Genomic DNA, 14,321 nt, shown 5'->3' with positions numbered 1-14,321 from the left:
GCCCGTGCGCCCTGCAGGACGGTCCCGGGGCCCCAAGGCCCACTTACCACTGGGCACCCCCACTTAGCAGTCGGGGGCTTCCCGAGCCTCGGTTTTCCCATCGGTAAAGCCGAGGTCAACTGCGTTCCCCTGCAGAATTGGGTAGGAATCCAAAGAATTAAGAGAAGCCAGTGCCGCGCGCGCGCTCCGAGGGCGCGGTCAGGCCGGCGGGGCCCTGGCTGGGGGCGGAGGCTCGGCAGCCACGGCACCCGGCACGCCCGCGAGTGGCCTCAAGCCCTGCCCTCCCCACCTTCCTCCCGAGCCTCCTGGGGCGCCGACCCCGGAGCATCCCCTCCCCCCCCGCCCCCCGCACCTGCGCTGCCACCTGCGCGGCACCCGGAGGCGCGCCCGGAGCTGGGCGGGGCAGGCTCGGCCCATGTGACCTCGCCCGCCCGCGCCCCGCGCCACCCCCCCAGGTCAGGTGCCGGGTGCCCCGCGCCCCGCGCCCAGCCTGGCCCCGGCCATCCTGCGTCGCCCCAGTGCGCCCGGACCGACGCCCCGCCTGGTCGCCTTCCTTCCCCTGTAGGACCGGAGACAGCAGCCCCAGGGGCAGGGCCAGGGCCTGCCCGCCGGGAAAGGAACCGGTGAGTGCAGCCAGAGCAGGGAATGGGGAGGCCAGGGGGACGCCCTGGGACTGGGCACCCAGGCATAGGGAGGGTCCACGGTGATGGGTGCAGCTCCCCCCTCCTCCCCGTGTGCAAATGCCCCCAGAGGCTCCCAGGCCGTGGTCCAGGCTGGTGCAGAGGGCGCTCCCTTTCCCCCAAACACAGGCCTCAGGGCTACCCCGGGTCAGCCTGGCCTGGGTTCTCAGGGAGCTCATTTTAGGCAAAACAGTGATTTCGCTCAGAGCCAGCTGCAGGTAGGTCCCAGTGTGGACTGGGCCGGCTTGGGCCAACCCAGCAGACACAGAGCTAGACCCGCTGGGCCCAAGGCCATCTGATGAAAGTCTTCACCTGCGCTGCGGTGCCGATTTGGGGGGACAGAGCTGGGCTGGTGTTTTGCGGTGGGAGGAGGGTCCTGGCCTTCCTCTGGGCCCCTAAAGTCCCAGCATTATTAGAAGCATCTTTTGTTTACCAACAGCACTCCCCGCCGCCCGTCCACCTAGTTCTAAGGATGTGGGACGGATTGGTGGGTGATGGGCGTCGCAGAGTGGGCGCTGCTCCCAGGTCCTGGCCTGAGCTAAACCCCACTTATAAATCCTCTAAAGTACCTTAGGCTTAGACACCTGTTTCCAACCAACCTTAATCAAATATTGAAAATGCCATTTTCAGCTGGGTTGGGGCTTTTACATTTTCTTTTTTTATGTGGTAGGTTTTTTTTTTTTTAATCTTTACATAGTTCCTTCTGAGAGGTTAGAATGGTAATGGGGGAGGCGAGGCCCCCAGAAGCCCATTATGTGCAAAGGCAGGCCCTGGCTGTGGCTGTGAAGTCCACAGAAAGGGCAAGGGCTTGGAGATCGTGGGCACCTGAGCAGTGACACTGGCATTTGGGTCCAGCTCATTCACCTCTTTCCTGGACGACCGTGTCTCCCCCTCATTGTTGGGCCACACAGCCGAGCTTAGCAAGGCCATGACTTTCCTGGGCGAGAGCCCCACACACACCAAATCTCCAGGACCTCATGTCTTAGAATCCAAGCACCAATTCTAGGTTCCTGTGCTCTCCCCCATCTGAAAAATGGGCACAGTGGTAGGCGCCCTGGAGACAGTTCTGGGCACACAGATGAGAAGTCAGGGGGTCTTACTGATTAGGGGATTAGAAACTAAAAAGTTAAAACCAGCGGAGTAGGTCTGGTGGGGGGCTTGGGATGGTAAACAGGTCTCAGAGCCCTGAAAGCTAATGGGAAAGGTGACTCTGGTGTCCTTGGATGACAGCATGGTGCGTGCCTGTGTGTGCACCACCTCACGTGGCTGGGTCAGCCTTCTGGGATGACTGTCTTGTTCGTTTCAGAAGCAAGTTCTGGGGCCACCGGGGTGGTTCAGTCAGTTAAGTGTCTGCCTTCAGCTCAGGGTGTGACCCCTGGGTCCCGGGATCGAGTCCCGTATCGGGCTCCCCATAGGGAGCCTGCTTCTCCCTCTGCCTGTGTCTCTGCCTCTCTCTGTGTGTCTCATGAATAAATAAATAAAATCTTTAGGAAAAAAAAAAGAGGAAGCAACCTCTGGAGGAAGAGCTCTGCCCCTCCACCCCACCCTAGAGCCTCCCCTTTAACATCCTGGCATTGTGCATGGCTGGAGAGCGCTAGAGAGCTCATGGAGCCCAACCCTGTCCATGACACAGATGGAAAAGCTGAGACCCAGAGAGACGGTGACCCTGTCCTGGGTGACAGAGCCAGCTGGTGCTTGAGCCGGGATGGGAAGCCAGCTCCAGACTCTTGGCCCTGTCACCGTCCCGCAGCCCCAGCCGGGGACCCATTCTTGCTGTGGACGTTGAGCTGAGGCCTTGGCTGCACATGCAGAGCTTGTGTCCGTGTGTCAGTGAGGATCACCAGCAACTGCCCAGAGACCTGAGGGAGCAGAGAGAAAGGGCAGGTGGGCGGGCAGGCTACAGAGTGACCCCCCGCCCCCAGTGCGGTTGCTGCTGGAGCAACAGGTGTGCCTGGTGTGCTTTGAGCCGGGGTTGGCGGAAGCTTCTGGGTGGAAATGCGCTCAGTGCACAGCTGGCCAGGGCTGGGGTTTTGGTTGCTCCTATCGGGCGGCCAGGCCCGCCCGCAGAAGTAACCGCACCGGCCAGCTCAGAGCGGGCTGTTTGAGAAGCAGCCGGCCCCTCGCCTGGCACGTCCACCATCGCACAGGAATGTGCCTGAACCTTTATCAGCAAGACCACCTCCTGCTTGACGGGGACAGAGAGCCTTCCTGCCTCCTTTGGGAGCTGGGCATTGAGGGGAAACTCCGACTGGCTTCCCAGTTCTATTTGCCCAGGCGGGTGCCCACTCCTAATCACCCTGGCTCCCAGGCTCAGAGGGCAGCTGACCCAGGAGGTGATCGAGCCACGTGTCACGGATGAGAAGCCTGCCCCGCCCAGGCTTCCCTTTAACTGGGCCCAAACATGACCTCGGGTCTCTAACAGATAAAGACGCACCAGCGGAATTCAGCCGTCTGCGCCTGGGGTTTTCCATTTTACGAGACCCGTCCCGTTCCACTGTCTTCCCAACTCATGAACCCCCGCGCCCACCCTTGCTTTTCTCCGTTACGACCCTGACACAATTAGGGAGGGCTAACAGTCTCGGGGATTAAAAATGTGATTAAATCTGAGCAGCGGAACAGGCAAAATTGAAAGTGTTTCACGCAGGAACCTCATGACTAGGAGCCTAGTGGAGTCGGCCCTCCTCCCACACAGACAGACAGACACAGACGCGTGAGCACAGTCGCCCTGGGAGGTTCCCCGGGGGGCTGGGGCGGGCAGGGGCAGAAGCAGCCCTGCTCCTGGATGGGGTCAGCAGATGCCCTGTCCTCATGCCCCCCTGTGACTGTTGTGGGTGGAGGGGATCCAGGGGGAGCTCGGGGTCTCAGGGAGCAAGTCCAGTGTGTAGTGATGGGAGACGGGAAAATTGGCTGAAGGGCTGTCGCCTCCACGAGCCCCCAGAGGTCCCCAGGTGGGGCCGCCTGCATCAGCGCACCAGCCTGAGGCCACCCAGAGGGGCTGCTAGCGATGCCTGCCCCAGGTGCCCGTGTGGTATGTGCCTTGTAAATGCTGAAGTCTAATATAGTCTCCATTCAATTTGAGATCACTTTTTAAAGACAGTTTTCAAAAAGCACTAAAATCATTAATTCCTAAGTGGGAAGATTCGGTCACAGTAGATAAAGACAGGGATCCCCGGGTATTGGCTCCCAATTCCTGGCTGTGCTGTGACACGCTGCCCTAGGGACCCTCACCGACACCCCCACCCCCACCTCCCGGCACTGCGGCGCAGCACAGCCGGGCGAATCTGGACCTTGGAATCCCTCCTCCTTCCCTTCCCTCCCTGCACCCCCCTCCCAGCTCCCCTGGAGGTTGCGTTGAAGCTAAACATAAGCACAAGAGTAAAACGTCTCAGGCGACGTGGAACCATGTGTGACACATGCAGTTCTTGGTTCTCGGCTTGGCGGTGTCAGATGCCCGTTAACCATCCAGATCCCATCAGCTCTGGCTTCGTGAAACAGCACAGTGAACAGATGTCGCTTCCCTTAATAACTCGGGCTCACGACCGGAACTCCCAAGAGGGTGCTAAGCCGCCATGCCACGGTTTCTGCAGGGGGCAGGTGCGGCCGCCTGCCGCCCTCGGCCTGCTGGCCTCCCCTGTTCACATCTCAGCATGTTTCTGAGGGGCTCACACCCTCCTGGCAGGCACCCCCTCCCCAGAGGTGCCCAGACCCTATGGGTCCAGCATGCATCTGGTCCCTGGGGCCTTGGTGGTCTTTGCTGTCGGAGTTGGGAAACCAAGGGGCCATCCTTACGAGCAAGAAGCTTCCAAGAAAAGGAACAGTCTGAGAAGGGGAGGGGGGAGACATGTCCTCAGATCTCGGGGATTGGGGGGCGAGGGAGGCAGCTCTGACTGGTTAGCCGCCTTCCCATCCATCCGCTTACTGGCCACTCACGGGGCGTGCTCTAAGACAGGTGGGCTTGCAGGGTAAGAAGAGTATACTGGTTTCCTTTTGTTTTGCATTTCTCCCTCATTCTTTACTATCTTTTTTTTTTTTAAGATTTTATTCATTTGTTTGGGAGAAAGAGCAGCAGAGAGAGCACATGTGCACGAGCAGTGGGGAGGGGCAGAGGAGAGGCAGGCTCCCCGCAGAGCAGGGAGCCCGATGCGGCACTCGATCCCGGGCCCCGGGACCAAGACCTGAGACAAAGGCAGACACGTAACCTGCTGAGCCACCCAGGCGCCCCACCATCTAAGTTTCCTAAAGGAAGCCTGGAATGACGTCCCTTTGGAGAGGAGACGTGGCAACGAGTCAGCTGATGGTCACGGCTCTCTCATCTGCTCTGAAAATAGAACTTCAATGAACGTGCTTCTTAGGATACAATTTTTTTTTCCAAAAGTGGTTTAAAGAAATGAATAAACCCCAGTCATCCATCACAAAAGAACTTTCCCCCCAATGCTTCAAAAACCAGAAATTGCATATCCCAGGAGAACGGCAACAGTGAATTTTGTTTTAACGCTTTCGTGTCCAAAATCTAAACTATCCGTGAAAATAGTTTGAATGACTGGCACAGCAAGGCAACTCCTGAATGTGTCATTCACGGTCAGCGTCGTGCCCGAAGGGGGAACCCCTGAGGGTTTGGTGCAAAAAATATTAAGAAATTGCTCTTCACCAATTTAAGGCAGAGGTCAGGGGACATTTTAGTTGGGAACTCTGAGAAAGCGCTCGTGTTAGGCGGTGTCTGGACGCTGCCCTGGAAATGTCGCTTGTCGTTGATTAACCCCTCGTGAAACACATCAGAGTCCGTCTCTGGCCCGGAGCAGGTTTTGTTGACGTCTCCGCGGCGAACATGCGAATGTGAACGGCACGGGGCGGGGGGGGGGGGGGGGGGGAGGTTCCCCAGAACTCAGAAGCAACGTCACGTCGTCACGTCTTTCGGTTGGCCTGAAGGGTTCCCAGGGGGAGGAGACATTTGGAAGGGACCCCCTTCTCCGATGTCCCCAAGACACGGGCGACAGTCCTTGGTGAAGGCTTGTTGAAGTCACACAGGTTCTCACTGCACAAGGGTCGCCCAAACCATGTTTTCCCCTGAGCCTCGGTGTGCAGAGAAGAGCTGATGTGGGTGTAGCGGCCTCGTCCTCGGGCCGGGGCGCTGGGAGCGCAGAACGGTGCCTGCGGTGTGCCAGGGAAATGACAAAGTCTCCGTCCTCGTGGAGCTGGACAGGGACGAGGGACAGCAGCCGTCACACTAGAACGTGCAAAGAAATGCTCCAAGGATGAGCATGAAGGGGGTGGGGGGCTGAGCAGGGTGGGCCCCTCTGGGCAGCATCCCGACCCCGTGTGCTCGAATCCCCAGTGAAGTCCTCCCTGGTGTGGTAATGCCTCAACTTTGTACCCAGTGTCACAGCAGCGTCAGCATCCGTGAGGCCCGAATGACTCCTCTGCGGGAAGAACCAGCAGGGGGGCCCATGTCCGTCCTCATTCTCGCTCAGCCAACCCCTTCACTGTCCCTGTCCTGCTTCGCTAGAGCTTTGCCGCTCAGAGGGGTCCCGGGACCAGCGACACCGGCCACCTCCAGTGTGAGCACGGCCACCTGGGAATCTCCTTAAAATATGAATTCTGAATCAGGAGGTCTGGGGCGGGGCCTGAGAAGTCTGCATTTCTAGCAAGCTCCCCAGAAATGCTGCTGGTCCTCGAGGCACACTGTTCGGTTTGGGGGTTTGGTTTTTTTTAAGGCTTAATTTTTGTATTTGAGAAAGACGGCGGCGGGCGGGGGGGGGGGACAAGCAGGGGGAGGGGCAAAGGCAGAGGGAGACACAGACTCCCCGCTGAGCAAGGAGCTGGACACGGGACTCGATCCCAGGACCCCGGGATCATGACCTGAGCCTCACCGACTGAGCCACCCCGGCGCCCCATGCGAGGCAAGCGCCCAGTGCTACTCCGTTAAGCAGCTGAGTGAAGTCAGGGTCTCGGAGGCCAGCGCTGGCGGTGAACCTAACGTGCACCCAGGCTCGAGCCCCACGGCCGACCCCCCTCGGGTACACCCGCTCCCGCTGACCATGTTGTCCACGGGCCTGGTCCCCACTCCTCTGCCGGCAGGTGGGCCCCACCCTGGGAAGTACGTGCAGGCCCCCCCCCCCCCCCGCAGACACAGTGACCTCAAGACATCGGACTGGGGCGACCTCTCGGGGCCAGGGCGTGCACGGTGACTCCACAGCTTGACCATGAATCTGAGGGGAGGTTGCCTGGAAACAGGACAGGATCACCCTCCACCAGGAGCTGGAAGGCGAGAAGCCCCGGGGATGGAGCCCTTCTGCAGCGTTTCCCCAGCGTTTCTGGGGTCCCCACTGCAGCACATGACCCTGGGGCAGGGGGAAGATACTGACGTCACCGACGTTATGTCACAGCGGAGGGACAAAGGGCCCCGGGGCTACGTGTGTGAGTTCCAAGTGTGCAGGAACGTCACACATAAACCTTAACACCATTTAAACAACACAAGTTTCCAGACAGGAATTTGTCTGTTCTAGAAAACCCTTCCGTCCGGGGCCAAAGTACCTGGGAACTCGGCGTGTCCCGTGGCCCCTCTTGTGGGGCCTTGTGATGTAGCCTCTGTCCACGGGCTTTCGGGGTGACCACCTGTGATCCTGTCCTATTCCAGGTGTGATCCTGACAAGCAGAGATGGGGAAAAAACTGGATCTTTCCAAGCTCACGGACGAAGAGGCCAAGCACGTCTGGGAAGTGGTTCAGCGGGACTTTGACCTGAGAAGGAAAGAAGAGGAACGACTGGAGTAAGTGTGTAGGGCCGAGCCGGTCCCTCCGGCGTCCTCAGGAGGGGCCTCACCGGGGCGCCCTCGGGGGGGGGGGCAGACAGCAGGAAGCACAGGTGCAGGACGCTGGATGGGAAGCCGGGCGCTGGGAGACGTCCTGCGTTCCGGGCTCGGCTTCCTCCTGAGTAAAACGAGGGGATCTGACCTTCCAGCCTGCATTCGGGTGTCCCCTGAATGGTTTTAGTTCCTCTTGATCCAGCTTCAGGCTCAGGGTCCCGTGGTCTCCTGAGTCCAGGGACGCTTCGGCTACCTGGCGAGCTGAAGGTGATAAAATAGGGAAACACCCAGAATGTCGGGATGGAGGGATTTCAGCGTCAAGGCTGGCTTCGCCTCTCTTTCCCGCGTGTTGGGTGGCACCCATCCTCGAGTGGGTGGCCGTGGACCGAGCCAACACCCTCCGCCAGTATTTACCCGCGGCCCCACCTGTGACGTTCGCTGTGCCCCGAGCTCCTTTATGATCCTTTCTTGGTGTCCGTGTGGGCCAGAGGCCTATCGAGGAGACCCCGGAGCAAAGGATCACGGAGGAGGAGGGCAGCCCAGCGAGCGAATGGCCGAAAGAGCACCCCAGGCGGAGGCGGAGAGGAGCTAGTGAGGAGCGGGGTGCCAGGCGGTGGGTCCTGGAGGACCTCTCTGGGGCTTGAGCCTTCTGAGCCCCGGCAGCCGTCCAGCCGGGGAACCCCAAGACCCGGCTTCTGCTCTGCAAGCCGACGGCTCCCGGGGAATGGTCACACGTACCTCGAGGGCAGAGCCAGCAAGTTTGCCCACGACTGGATGTGCGGGTGCCGAGGGCGAGGCCAGGGTCGTGGCCTGAGTCACCGGGAGGATGGGTCGTCGCCGCCTCCCTCTCGGAAGATGAGGCGGAGCGGGTTTGGGGGACGCCAGGAAAGGGTTCCGACACGTTGCGGTTAGGTGCCTGGTAGGCGTCAGGTGGGCCGGTGGCCTCCACGCGAGCTGGCCGGGAGCTCGGGGACCGTGAGAGTTTTCACCAATAGATGACATTTTATATCCGTTTCCTGGGGCTGCTGTAACGCTATACATTTAGTGGCTTACAGGGCATACGTTTCTCAGGGTTCTGGAGGTCAGACGCCTTAAGATCAAGGTGTCAGCAGGCCTGCGTTCCTTCTAGAAGCTCCAGAGAGGAGCCTGTTTCCTTGCCTCTCCCAGCCTCCCGGGCACCTGGCCCTGCCTCTGTCCTCAGGGCAGTCAGCCTGGCATCCGGCCCCCACCCCTCGCCTCCTCCTCCTCCCTCTGCCCCTCGCAAGGACCTGTGATGGCATCGGGCCCACCCAGATAATCCAGGGTAACCTCGCTGCCTCCAGGTCCTTGATCACATCTGCTAAGTCCCTTTTGCCCTGTGAGGTAACGTCTCTACAGGTCCCAGGAATTAGGATCATAGACTTTTTTTTTCTTTTTTTTTTCTTTTATTTATTTATTCATGAGAGACACAGAGAGAGAGAGGCCAAGACACAGGCAGAGGGAGAAGCAGACTCCATGCAGGGAGCCCGATGTGGGACTTGATCCTGGGTCTCCGGGATCACGCCCTGGGCTGAAGGCAGCGCTAAACCGCTGGGCCACCCAGGCTGCCCCATAGACCATTTTCATGTGGGAAGGAGAGCATTATTCAACTGACCCCGACATGTAGTCGCCAGACAGAAGGAGACCCCCCAGGAGGGAGGGAGTCCAGAGAGAGAAAGACGGGCCCCCCCTCCCCGGGAGATGAGGAGGACCAGGGGCGAGGGGAGCTCTGGGTCCCAACACAGAACAAAGCCCACATAATGGCCGAGCCTCTAAGAGAAGCAAGCAGGGTCCCCCCGATGCCTGCAGCGCCCGCGGGGGGGGGGCCAGTCAGTGCCGCCGGAGGGTCCCCGCTGCCTCTTGGTGCAGCCCATTCCACCCTGGGCCCCTGGGTCACCCCCGGGCTTTGGTCATGAAGCCGCTGCCTCCGTGCTGGCCTCCGGGGACCGCCAGCCCCTAACACACCCACACGAGACCTCAGACTGGAGCCCACGGCAGGCCTTGACCTGACCTGACTTCCGAGTACCGCGCAGGTGCCCGAGCTGCCACCGGGCCCTCCGCCCCTTCTCTCCCTGCCTCTGTTGACCTCACTTCTCCCCATTCTGAGGGCCCCTCCCTCTCTTCCCTTCCTCCTGTGAACACTCCAGCGTCCTCTCGCTCTGTGACCCAGAGCAGCTCCCTGCCCGGCCGCCGGGCTCTACCCAGGGCCGCGATGCTCGCACCAGCAAAGCCAGCGCAGCCTTCCCTCCTGACGGCACCTTCTTCCCCAGGGATGGACCCAGCCCTGCCTCTGGGCAGCCCAGCTGTTGTCGACTTATTTTCAGTCTATAGAAACACAGATAAATGGGAAGGAGGGGAGCCCAGCTCTCCAAGGAGCAGAGGGAGGACCACCTGGGCCAGGTACCAAGAGGCAGCCTCCTTCCCAGAGACCCTTGAGCTGGGCCGCTCCTCTGTCTCAGCAGCCAGCCGGAGTGGGTGTCCCAGAAATGCCTGTGTTTCTTGCGTGAAGGCGAGTCCCTTCTGATGTCCACCATTCCGTAGTGTCCTATTCCCGTTGCCACGAGGAGACAGGCCCAGGTGACCTCTCACCGCTGTTGGAAACGGAAGGCTCCCACAAGGATGCGGACCGTGACGCCGTGGGCCAGGTCCCCGGGCCAGTCACGGTCAGGGCGGCTTCCTCATTCAGAAGTGCCCGGAGCCGTCTGCTCAGAAGTGGGACGCGGTGGGGGGGTGGGATGGGGGGGATCGGCCCTCTCTGCTCCGTGTACTTGGCCTGCCGTGTGGCCGGGGGTGGGCTGATTAAATGACGGGAGGAGGTCGAATGGGGAATGTTGACGCAGTGGAGGGTCGCACGGCCCTGGGAACGCGAGCGTGCAGAGAGGCCGCGGTGTGGAGAGCCTGTGTCCTGGGAGCGTTAGGTCAAGAGCAGCGAAGCCCAAATGGCATAACCGGGGCTGGTTGTTGCTGTGCAAACATGCGTGGAGCAGGTGGCTCAGGAAGTGACGAGTCACTGTGGGAGGGAGGAGGAAGGGAAGGGTTTTTGCATTTCTTATCATATCTGACAGTTTTGTCTCTCGGTAACTATGCTGCTAGTTAGATACGGAACAGAAAGGAAAGCTGCCTCTGACCGTGAGGGACCTTTTCCCCCGTCACCCCCAGCCACCCCAAGGGCAGCCACGGGACCCAGACATGTGCTCCCGAGCACGAGGGTGGGCGTGATGAGCACCGTGAGGCCCGAACGCGTGGGTCCAGGTTCTGCCCAGATGGGCAGCTCTGCTTAGAAGGGGCAGCTAAACCCAGCATGAAAATGAAGACCCTGGGTTCTTGACACCAGCGGTGATTCTACAGAGCAGTTGGCTAAAATGCCAGCACCCCCAGGTTCCCTGATCCGTGAAGCAGTCATGGGCCGAGAGGAGAAAGTGGTCACCCAGTGGCCGTGACAAACCCAGCGGCTCGGGAATCGCTCAGACGGGTTTCTCATGTCTTTGCCACCCTCCAAAAGGGAGACCGAGCGCACAGCTCAGCTGGAGGAAGCTTCCACAGTCAGTGATAGAACCAAGTTAATGGGGGAAAGAAGTGGAAACCCAAGAAACACATTCACTAAATGGAGAGAACTTTCCTGCCCTGAATATGCACCCGGTGGACACGGTGCGTGGGCCTGATTCGCCGGCAGCAGATTTGCCAAGGGGCAGTTTGCTAAACAGTCAGCTCACCGAATATACCAGTTTGAAAACAAACCACAAAAATATTTCTTTTAACGTCTACAAGTTAACAGAAATGTGTATTTGGTGGATTTCTTCCCAGACGTGGAAATGCCAATCCACCGTAGAGGATGCTAGGAGAGGGCCTGGGCCGAGACTTGGGTACCGGGTCCCTCCCTGTAGGAGCAGCGCAGCTTGGGGTCTCCTCTGTCGAAGCACGAGACAAATGAGCTGGCCCAGATCGCTGATATTTGGGAGGACGAAGGCCACATGGCTGTGAGACTGGTTTCCACGACACCTGCAGGACCAGAGGTAGAGCATCCCCTCCAAATACTGACGCCCCTGATCCCTCACCCAGGCTGTGTGAGGACGTTCAGAGCCCCGTGGGGGACACGGGGGCCATCCCAGCTGTAAGAGGCGAGGGCCGGAGGGTCTCGGCCACTGCCTCAGCAGGAGCCTCTTGATGTGGCTTTCCGGATAGAAAACACAGCTGCCTCTCCGCTGAATCTACCAGAACGAGTTTTCCTAGGGTCCAGCTCCCGAGTGGATGGCACCACATAGAGAGCATCCCGAGTGGGTGGCTTTCCTTGCAGGCCGTTTCTGGAAGTCGACAAGAAGGAAGAAAGAGGCCATGCTGTCTTTGATTTAGCCCCAGGCACGTAGCAATCTCTCCCTGGAGTTGGCGTGTGGGACCAGGGACTTGGGAGTGGGGTGTTTACAGTACAGAGTGTCCTGTTATTCCTGGCTTCCCATCAGGACGTGACACTGCACTCCAAAGAATCAAAACCTCAAAGACAGACGAAATTAGGATGTTAACAACATGGGCACCAGTGAGGCGCTTTAGGATACCTTTAACTTACTACCTGCTTCCCACCGTGGAGTCCTGAGCCGTGGGCTCTGTAACGAGGGCGTATGTCTTGCTGTGGATGAACCTCGAGCTTCAGTGGAGGGCAGATCCTCGTGTGAGGGGATGGCCCTCTTTACCCCGAGCCTGCTACCCGGTGCAAGGCCTGGGCTGTGAGCCTTCCCGGGTGTTAGGGAGACGGAACATAGGACTATCTCAGTGGGAGCATGCTGTTTCTGATAATTTTGTTAAATTAATAAAATAGAAATAAAAATCCTTATTTTTTTAAGATTTTTATTTATATATTCGGCAGAGAGAACACAAGCAGGGGAGCAGGAGGCAGAGGGAGAAGCAGGCTCCCCACTGAACAGGGAGCCCAATATGAGGCTTGATCCCAGGACCCCGGGGCCATGACCTGAGCTGAAGGCTGATGCTTAACTGACTGAGCCACCCAGGCGCCCTAAAAGTACTTTCCTAACATGATAAAAGTATCCCTCAAATAATAGTTGTCAGGATATATTAATGTTAGAAACAAGAAGAGGATCATCAAGAAGAGGATCATCAGCACTCATCCTGCTAATTTAGCTCTGCTCTCGATGGGCTGGCCAGTGCGATTAGAGAAGGCAGCAGAATAAATCCCGGAGATACAAACCTGTTATCTGCAGATGTGAAAACCCAAGGTAGTTCTCCGTAAAGCCAAGGTAAAAGAGAATGTAGTAGTCCGGCTAATTACCAAAAAATATAAAAGAAAAATCAGTGTCCCCTTCTTAGACATCGGAAATAATCAACTAGAAAATATATAGGAAAAATAATCAATTAGAAAATATATTGGAATAAAACTTATTTGCAATAAAAATACGAGGTACCCAGAAACATACAAATCAGAAATGTGCAAAAGCACTGTGGAGAATCGCACAAAACATGGTGGAGCCTCACATGAAAACGTTAAATAAATAGCAAGTGATGCCGTATGCTCGAGATTGCACAAGCATCTTAATGGCCGGAGAATCAGCCAACTGGAACCCTGGTGAGATTCCCAAGGCACTTTAGGGAACGTGAGACAATGGTACAGAAAAACAAAAATGTAAGGTAAAGCAGTTCAAATAAAAATAGTAAGGAGGCCTTCGTTCCTTGAGATCATTTATTTCAGCGCTACGTTAATTAAAATAAAGCGGGCCCTGCTATTGTGGACATTGCTGCTATAAACATTGGGGTACATTTGCCCTTTCGAATCAATCGATCAATCAATCAAGTGGGCCTTCACAGATTAATCAATGAAACAACATGGAAAGGTCTAAAAACAACCAAGGATGAGTAACAGTTCCTAGGACGATAAAGGTGACATTTCATACCAGTAGGAAAGGTCAGTTGGGGGACAGCTAGCCACCGGCCGGGGTGAGGGTTAACCTCAGATTTTGAAGTGAGATGTTAAAAATGTAAAATATGTAACTAGGAAAAATGCCTGGAAGAGAATATAGGTAAATATGTGTATGGTCTTGAAGTGGGGGCTCAGTTGGTAAAGCGTCTGCCTTCGGCTCAGGTCGTAATCCCGGGGTCCGGGGATCGAGTCCCGCGTCGGGCTCCTGCTCCTCGGGGAGTCTCCTTCTCCCTCTCCCTCTGCCTGCCACTCCTCCTGCTTGTGTGCTCTCTCTGTCTTTCAAATAAATAAATAAAATTAAAAAAAATAATAATCTTGAGGCCCCTGGTGGCTCAGTGGTTGAGCATCTGCCTTTGGCTCAGGGCGTGATCCCAGGGTCCTGGGATCAAGTCCTGCATCGGGCTCCCTGCAGGGAGCCTGCATCTCCCTCTGCCTGTGCCTCTGCCTCTCACTCTGTATCTCTCATGAATAAATAAATAAAATCTTAAAACAATAATAATAATCAGCTTCCAGTGGAAGGACCTATGTACAGCAACGCAGGCAGAAATCACAACAGAAAAAAAAGAGAAAAAAAAGGAAAAAAAAGAAATCACAACAGAAGTTATCAATAAGTTTTGACTAAAATATATATGAAATTTAACAGAAAATATTTATTTTTATTTTTTTTAAAGATTTCATTTATTTGAGAGAGAAATGGCGAGAGAGGTTTAATTTTTAAAAAAGAAGAAACAATTTAGTGTAAGTGGAGAGGATTCATATCCTTCATATGTAAGAAGCTTCTTAGAAAGATGAGTAAGTTTTCCAAATGAGAAAACCACAAAAAAAAACAAAACGATGAAATAGGAGAAGGATATGAAGAGGAAATTCCCCAAATAAGAAATGCACATAGCCAATACACT

General features: G+C 56.8%; 1 protein-coding gene across 2 annotated transcripts in view; it reads left to right on the top strand.

Moving 5' to 3' along the window:
- Positions 1 to 386: 386 nt before the first annotated feature.
- MLPH (melanophilin) overlaps positions 387 to 14,321 on the top strand; it is a 47,995-nt gene continuing 34,060 nt past the window's right edge. The window contains exons 1-2 of one of the 2 annotated variants that reach the window (XM_055300423.1): positions 387 to 623; positions 7,315 to 7,445. In XM_055300423.1, the coding sequence (XP_055156398.1) occupies positions 7,336 to 7,445 (110 nt within the window). In that variant the 5' untranslated portion in view covers positions 387 to 623; positions 7,315 to 7,335. The remainder of the gene's footprint in view (positions 624 to 7,314; positions 7,446 to 14,321) is intronic. The other variant, XM_055300424.1, reaches the window with a different exon arrangement.

This window comes from Nyctereutes procyonoides, unplaced genomic scaffold (assembly GCF_905146905.1).
Source record: "Nyctereutes procyonoides isolate TBG_1078 unplaced genomic scaffold, NYPRO_anot_genome, whole genome shotgun sequence".
Classification (NCBI taxonomy): domain Eukaryota; kingdom Metazoa; phylum Chordata; class Mammalia; order Carnivora; family Canidae; genus Nyctereutes; species Nyctereutes procyonoides.
This window is presented reverse-complemented; position numbering and strand designations above follow the sequence as displayed.